The sequence below is a fragment of the Octopus sinensis genome, linkage group LG1, assembly GCF_006345805.1.
Source record: "Octopus sinensis linkage group LG1, ASM634580v1, whole genome shotgun sequence".
In the NCBI taxonomy this organism is placed as follows: domain Eukaryota; kingdom Metazoa; phylum Mollusca; class Cephalopoda; order Octopoda; family Octopodidae; genus Octopus; species Octopus sinensis.
Genome location: NC_042997.1, coordinates 3789375 through 3798008, shown reverse-complemented (window position 1 = coordinate 3798008; position 8634 = coordinate 3789375). Strand labels below are relative to the sequence as shown.

Sequence of the window (8634 nt, the reverse complement as noted above, 5' to 3'; positions counted from 1 at the left end):
GAAATAAGTAAATCAGTGACACAAGGAAATGATGAATAATCGGGTATAGCTGATCATGTATGGAAAAGCGGAGACCACCTTCCCCTGTGGGATGAAGTCAAAATAATAGATAGAGAACACCGCTGGAAAATACGGAAACTAGAAGAGGCAGTACATAAGCTAGGGTAAATAATCTCGTGAGTGCTATAAATAAGTAAACCTAGTATAGATATGAGTAGAATATGGGACCCGGTATTAAGGAAGGATACAAGAACTATTAGGTTTATAAGCCATGAAATTCACTCTATAATTGCACAGAGGCATATAGCGTAATGGTTAAAAGCTCTGTTACTAACCCCAAGAAAGCGACTTCAATTCTAGGCAGTGACTTGAATAAATAATAATAATAATAATAATAATAATAATAATAATAATAATAATAATATAATAATAATAATAATAATAATAACATCAACAAAAAATGCCTTAGGCATGAGAGCCAGTGTTCGGTTCAAAATTCTACGAGGACACCCGATGAAGGCCGAAAGCCGAAACGTTACGGTAACAACGTACAAGATGAGGATACATATCCGTCCAATGTAAATATTGTAAATAATGCAGTATTTTGACATTGATATTTTTTCACCGCTCTTAGAATCATCAAAAATGGGACTGTCAAAGAGCGATATTCGAGCAATTGTGCTATTCAACTTCAAAATAAGATGTAAAGTAGATGAAACTGCTCGCGATATCAACGAAATGTTTTGGGAGGAAATGACCAGTGGGTGGTCACCTCGAAAAGGGTTTGAACGATTTCGCTGTGGAATCATGAGTCTTGAAGATCGTGATAGCAGTGGACGTCCATCTGTCATCAATGACGGTCAATTAAAAACCCTCTTTGAGAAAGTTTCAGGTAAAGCCACTCGAGAACTAGTTAAAGAACTTCAAGTTAGCCAGAAAACTGTCTGCAAAACTGTCCGAACCCCATGCTCGACAAATGGGTACCACATGATTCGAATGAAAATCAGAAAGAGCGCAAATATGAAATTTGTTCATCAATTCTTCTCCGTAAGTAGACGATCCATTTCTCGAAAGTATTGTAACTTGCGATGAAAAGTGGATTCGTTACAATAATATAATACGTTATTCGTAGTGATTAGACTACAATGAAGCACAGAAAACCTTCCCCAAACCAGAACTATTTAAAAAGAAGGTTTTGGTGGGTTTGGCCTTGTACTGCTGGAAACAGCGACTATAACTTCGTAAAACATAGAAAAACCATTACTGCAGAAACATAATGCTATATGTTTGCGAAAATGAACAAACAACAGCTATACCTACTCCCCAGACGGGTCAACAGAATAAGCCCAATCATTCCTCATGATAATGCTCAACCACATGTTTCACTAATGACGCTCCATAAGTTGAGGGACCTTGAATACGAAGTTCTCCCCCAGACAGAATATTCCCTAGATCTTTCTCCCACCGACTACCACTTTCTAAAGCACCTTGATTGTTTCTTGCGAGCGAAAGAGTTTAAAAATCAAACCTCTTCTGAAGGTGCGTTCAAAGATTTCATCAGGTGCAGAACTCCATTTATTTTATGTTATAAGCAATAAACAAACTTGTAACTCGTTGTCAAAAACATGTTCATTGTAATGGTACTTACTTCGATGAATAAAGTTTCCGCATTGTTGAAACATATTGTTATAAATTTCATGGTTCAAAATGTTGCTTACATTTTACTCGGCCTGATATATGTTTGTGTGTGTGTGTGTGTGTGTGTGTGTGTGTGTGTGTGTGTGTGTGTCTGTGCGTGTGTGTGAGCATGTGTGTGTATACACATGCGCCCACTCACGCACACAAAAACACACGAAAGCACACACTCGCATACACAACTATACACTCACAGTAAATCATGCTAAATCTCGTATTCATGTATGTACTTGTTTGCTGAACGATGCCTTTCTGGTGATGCCGTTGATGCCGCTGTAGGCTAATTATTGCCTAGAAGAATCGTTGACATTGGGCGCATGGTGGGCGAGTTTGATTTTGTCGAACCTATCTACCTGTCGCTTGATTTCACCCTTCTCCGATTTGGTGGCTTCGTAGTATTTGCATTCGATGGTGATAGAGCACCGCCACTTTGTACGGTGGCGGACTTGCGTTTCAAAGGACATATGCTGAATTGTTGTGGCTTCTTATCTAGGCATACTTGATTGTACAATGTCTAATTTCATGTTTCTTTTCAATTGTAATGTTTATAAATTTCAAGGAATAATTACAGAGTTGTAAGAAGCTTACAATGCGTTCATTCGAAGTAATGTTTAATCAATCTATATTGCACTAATACACCTTACCATACTATACGGAATTACACAGAATGTTGCGTTTCATGTATAAGAAATGGCATGAGAAAGAAATTGGCATAAATCAAATGATGAACTACAAATATCCAATAACATCCTGAACACCATTCATCAGTATTTCAAATCCACAGCAAGAAACAATCATAGTGACGTACGATTCTTAGAAATTCACATCTACGTATGCGATGCGAAATTAACAACCACTATATTTTATAAAACGACAGGTACCATATATCAAACATATGAAATTGCATTCATTTTCATTGGGAATATGTGGAAACAATAGGATCAAGATATTCCCATTCTATAAACACGCAATGGCTGATTCAAAAGGGCATTTTCACCAACACTAAGCGTGTAAAAGGCATAACTGTCTTTCAAATATGAGAAAATTGTATAAACAGACAATACTTTTCTAGATGTACCAAATCAAAAAATAATTTGATATCATTAATTATGTACTGTTAGTGAAATTGATGGAAAATTTATCTCTTAAACACACACTCACACGCAAACATGTGCACATACAAACACATTAAACAGTGTTTCCAAACAATTCGGTGAATCTTATAGCTAAGCAGTCTAATGGGTAACGGAAAAGAAGAAAAGAAGAAAAGAACTAGCAGTTCTTCAATGACAAAAAGCAACAGTTTATTATGATTGTTTGTGTTTGACCTCTTTTAACCAGCCATTAAATCAACTTTTGTAGAAAACACCAGTCTAGAAAGTTGATTTTTTAAAATTTTCTTTTTACATTTTCTTCCTTCGCTCACCGACCTCTAAAATTGCTCTCTTGTATACAGCGTTTAAAAATTCACGACTCACAACTACATTGATACAAATACATGCAAATATATATGCACACACATGTGCATTCAAAATGAGAAAAACATCTCAGGTAACCTCTACCAAAACTTTTCCCCATGCTCTAGAAAACAGATTGAACACTTGAAGTTTTCTGCTTAGTGACACATATAAAATAGTTCAATTTTCAATAGCCAATTATTCATGATAAATTCTTGAAAGGGATAACAGCGCTCAATAAATATTTCTCGAAATTCTGACAACACTATTTTGTTAATATGCCTGTATACCCACATACACACATATATACGCACCTGCATATATACATATCTATCTATCCCTCTATCTATCTATCTGTTTGTCTATCTATCTATCCATCTATATCTCCATATATATATATATATAATATATATATATATATATATATATATATATATAACGGAAGCTTTATGAAAATAGACAAAAGACGAAGGCAGGTGGAAATCAAACGAACAATTGTATTAGTATATATATATATATTATATATATATATATATATATATGCATGTATAAAGAGAGAGAGAGAGAGAGAGAGATTACTCATCAGAGAGTATATAATTCAGTGTAGCAGCCTGCATGTTAAACACACAAGGCACGGGGAAAAAGGGAATTTTTTTCATAGTAATAAAATGGAAACTGGCAAATGTTCATCTGCGCATGACTAAACCCCATTAAATAACAATTACAAGGCGAGCTACATGCAATAACATATGACTTTTGGATTTCCGAAAAAAACAAAAATACATTGCTGTGAATAGCGCATAATTTTTGAAGTCAAATGGAGAATATTGAATCACAGTAACATTACTAGCTTACAGAATCAGGAGTAAACTGGGCAAACTACTTAACGGCATTTCTCGTGTCGTTAAGTTCTGAGTTCAAATTCCACGCAGGGTGACTTTTCCATTTATTATTTCAGAGTCAATAAAATAAGTAACAGTTGGGCACTGGTGGCGATCAACAACATCCATAAAATAGCTGGGCTTGTACTAAAATTTTAAACGGATATTTAATTATAGTAAACTGAGATTGGTTCATTTGCAAATCCATGATTATTGATTTTCAATCAACTGTGAGGTCAGTTTAAAGGAAGCTATCAGCGAAAGTGTTCCCTACCTATATAATGAGTGACGTGTTCGTTCATCCATTATAGTTTAGTAAGTTAGAGAGGTAGACGCGGAGTAAGTGAGGGGTGGAGAGTAAAAGGGAAAGAGAGAAAGAGAGAGGAGGAGTGTGAGCTGAGAAGAGAGAAATGAAGACGAATTAGAAATGATGTGTAATAGATGAGGAGTTCAGCTGCTGCGGAAAGGTGTTTGCTAGTTACATCGGGCTGACAATCTACCAAAGATAGGTGTGTAAGAAGAAAGAACCTCAACAACGTGGGTTGATAAACCATAAGACGTGTGGCCAGAACCCGATGGAAAATAACCATAGCGAGGTTCATTCCCCAGTTGAATTAGAACAGCCAAAAAGACTGATAGGCGTGAAAAGGACAAAGATTAAGTGGCCGAAAGCAAATGATGCAGCAAGTTATCAAAAATTTGACGACGAGTTAGAAAGAATGACCACCAAATTCAAAGGCGATGAAGAATAAAATCTCGAAAACCTGGCTAATACAATCTACCAGGAAGGAGAGGAAAGATTTGGACTGGAAACAACAGGGAAGGTAGAATCAACTGCAAAGAGCGCACAATCGAGGAGAGAAAGACGGATCTCAAAGATTCGAGAAGAGAAGAAAAAACTCAGAACCAAAGAGATGCAAAGGAGGAGGAAAGAGAAGGGCTAAAGCAGCTATATGAAGAGATAAAAAAGAGGCATCGAGATTTGCTAAGAAAACAAAGAAGGAGGAGCAGAATAAAGGAGAGAGAAAAAAACTATCGTAGTTTTGTGAACAATCCCTATGAATATGCGAAACATCTATTCACTGAAAGTAAAAGCGGAAAATGGGATTGCACGAAAGAAGAGCTCGAACAACATCTGAAAGGGACATACAGCGACTCTGACAGAAATGAAGTACTCCCAGAAATGCATGGGCTGAAGAAACCACCTGAACCATGAGTACCATTTGATTTGAGTAACATCAAACGGAAAGAAATGGATGAGTTCATGAGAAAAGCAAGAGCAAACAGTTCACCAGGGAACGATGGAGTGAGCTACAAGGTATATAAATATTGCTCGAAATTACGTTTGTAGCTGTTTGCACTGATAAGAGAAATGTGAAAAAAGAAAGATGTAGCGGAGCGATGGTGTATAGCTGAAGGTATCTATCTACCTAAAGAAAAAGAGGCAAAAACAATAGGTCAAGTTAGACCAATTTCATTATTAAATACTGACGGGAAAATCATGTTTGGAATAATTGCTAGACGAATCATAATATTCGTACAGCATAACGGGTACGTTAATGAAGCAATCCAAAAATCAGGAATCCCCAGAATCCTTGGGTGCATAGAACACGCATTTGCCATCTGGGAAACAATCACCTGTGCAAAGCAAATGAGGAAAAACCTGTATATTTTTGGCTAGATCTTGCCAATACTTATGGATCTGTTCCGCACGCAATAATAAAAACAGCGATGGATTTCTTTTGGATTCCAAAAGACGTTCAACAAATGCCCATGTCGTACTACGACAACCTGAGGATGAGATTTACAGCAGGAAAGTTTACAACGGAGTGGCAACGGCTTGAAATAGGTATTGCAGCCGGATGCACGATATTATTCGTGCTAGTCATGGAAAGGTTACTTAAATCTATAAAATGTGAGAAAGCTGTTACAAAGACACCATTAAGGGATTTTATGGGCGACGTAACTATATTATCAGAAAGTAGAGAAGCAGCACTGATTGGATGGGCAAGGATGAAATTCAAAGCCAAAAAATTTCGAAGCAGGGCTTTCGTGAAAGGAAGGCAAGAAGTGAAATTCAGGATAGGAAGGGAAGACATACCAACGGTGAAAGAACAACCAGTAAAGAGTCTCGGCAGATGGTATAGAGATTTATTAAATGATAATAAGCAAGGGAATGAAACACACGAGTTAGTAGAACAAGGATTAAAGGCAATTGCCGGGAAAATTCAAATGTTGGATACTGCAATTTGGGCTGTACCCAAGAATAATATGGCCATTGCAAATGTACGAACTAGCCTCAAGTAGAGTAGAAAGGATGGAACAAAGATGCAGTGTGTTTATCAGAAAATGGCTTGGTCTGTCGAAACCACTGAATACAAATGCACTATATGAAAAACCCGTGCTGCAACTACCAATAACATCAATCGTCGAAGAATGTAAGGCTGGAAAGTCATGGACAGTAATGATGCTAAGGTATTCAAAAGATCAGAACATCCGGGAAAACCCTCCAAAGGTACGAACAGGAAAGAAATGGAAGGCGGAAGAGGCAGTAAACAAGGCGATCGGAAAACTAAGGCACGAAGATATAGTCGGAGCGACCGAAGAAGCAAGAACCGCCTAGGGTCGCAAAATTTCAGGCCATTTTGCAAGAGCAGTGTAAAAGAGATGAATGAGATATACGAAGTGAGAAAGGAGGAAGAAGAAAGGCGAAACGTACATTTGGTGCAATGCAATCAACAGGGACAGTGCCTGAGATGGGAGGAATATGTGATCAACCGCAGAATATCATGGAAGGAACTTTGGGCTTGGGAACAAGCAAGAACATCCTTCCTGATCAAGTCTACCTTCGACGTTCTACTCTCACCGGCCAACTTAGTCTGGTGGAACAGACCGGATTTAGTCCTATGAAACAGTGACCGGAGAATAGGAATTTTACTAGAACTGACTGTACCTTGGGAAGAGAACATCGGCAATGCAGAGGAATGAAAGGAGAAGAGGTACGAAAAGCTAATCGAAGAATGCAGAGAAGAGGGATGGAATGTCGAATATTATCACCTGACAGTGAGGACTAGATGCTTCATTGAAAGAAAAATGACAACGCTTTTGAAAAGATTTTTTTTCTAGCTCCGAGCTGCAAAAACTAATAAGGAGAGTACAGAAGGCGGTCGAAAAAAACAGCTTCTATATATGGCTGAAGCGGGAAGACCGAAATTGGCTTGAAAGTCATAACATGCCGGCGGGAGATAACATCATTACGTGAGACAAGCAGACACTGAATCAGCTTCGCTGATTGACAGGTGACGGTCGTTTAGAGAATGCGCGGGCTAAAACTACGCGCCTTCCCTAGTCAGTTAAGGTGAGACAATGTCACGTGAGAACTTGCTTGGGCAGCCTGATGGAATCTGGCGGCAGGTGTTTAAAGGGAAGATTTTGACAAATCAGTCAGTCACCGGCTGACACTCGCTAAGGATACATCAAAGAGGCCAGGGAACAGAAGAAAGAAGAAAGAAGACATGCAACCAATTCCAGAGGTGAAGACACCTCTGAAAAGGGGGGCCACGCCACGTCAAAACAGTAGAGGAGTTGAGGCCGAAACCGGACATGGTTCCTCCTGATGATGTCTTGAGCTAACTGGATCCTATTAAGGAGCTATTGTGGTAGCAGGCCACGAAACACGGTTGTAATTCCTCCTAAGGCTAAATGCGACACATGGTTAGTTGAAGAGACAGGAGTAGAGCGAGAGTAAACGACGACGAGAGAAAAAATGAAGAGTGAAATGTTAAAAATGGCAAATGGAGAAAGTTAGACGGGAAAGGCAGTTACATTCAGAAAGAGAGAGGCAGATAGCGTCTGTATTGTCAGAGTTGACAGCAAGAACAAATAAATATAAACAATCAGCTGAAATGTACTGAAATAAAAGAGCTTTGTTACCGAAAACTTGAATCATGGTGGTGTTGGTGGTAGTGGTAGTGGTGGTGGTGGTGGTGGTGGTTTTGTTGCTGCTGCCGTGTTGATAGTGAAAATATATTTTTTCATTGAACTAAATCTATATTATTCTAGTACCTGTCCGTTCACACTTTACGCTGAAGTTTGTAAGAGAGTACGACGAGGTGGAGTGATATATAGGAAGAGGGAATGTGAGAGTGTGTGATAGAACTGATAACCAGCCGATGCATTATGCTGTAACGCGTGTGGTTAGTGGAAGTAAGAGATGAAGAGAAAAAGGGCAATGTTAAAGGCATGATGAGGGAAATTACATGGTTAAAAGTTTCTTGAAGAGGGAATTAGAAAATGAAAATATAAAGTGCTTAGCAGAGTTAAATTTTTAAATCGTATAAGGTATTATTGTAACTAGAAGTGAAATAACTGAGGAAAATAAAAATAAAATGTAAATTATGTTTTCTTTCTTTAATAGCTCCCTTAATCTTTCTCGGTTTTGTGGAATTTTCCACACTCCCCAGTAGTTTATACCTATTTAATTTACAATCAAGAGGTAGTTGCTGTGTCACAGTTTGAAGAAGAAAACTCAGGTTGAACAACATGAAATTTATATATCTCATTTAGGTAATCCCTGTACTTTGCTGGACGAAATAGCAGCA

General features: G+C 38.1%; 1 protein-coding gene across 1 annotated transcript; it reads left to right on the top strand.

The window, feature by feature from the left end:
• Positions 1–645: 645 nt before the first annotated feature.
• Positions 646–1092, top strand: LOC115215663. Its single transcript, XM_029784927.1, has one exon. It carries the CDS (start codon positions 646–648, stop codon positions 1090–1092), a length of 447 nt encoding a protein of 148 aa, XP_029640787.1.
• Positions 1093–8634: the final 7542 nt, after the last annotated feature.

Coding starts and splice junctions, on each gene's coding strand:
- LOC115215663 (XM_029784927.1), top strand. CDS start 646: ATGGGACTGTCAAAGAGCGATATTCGAGCAATTGTGCTATTCAACTTC.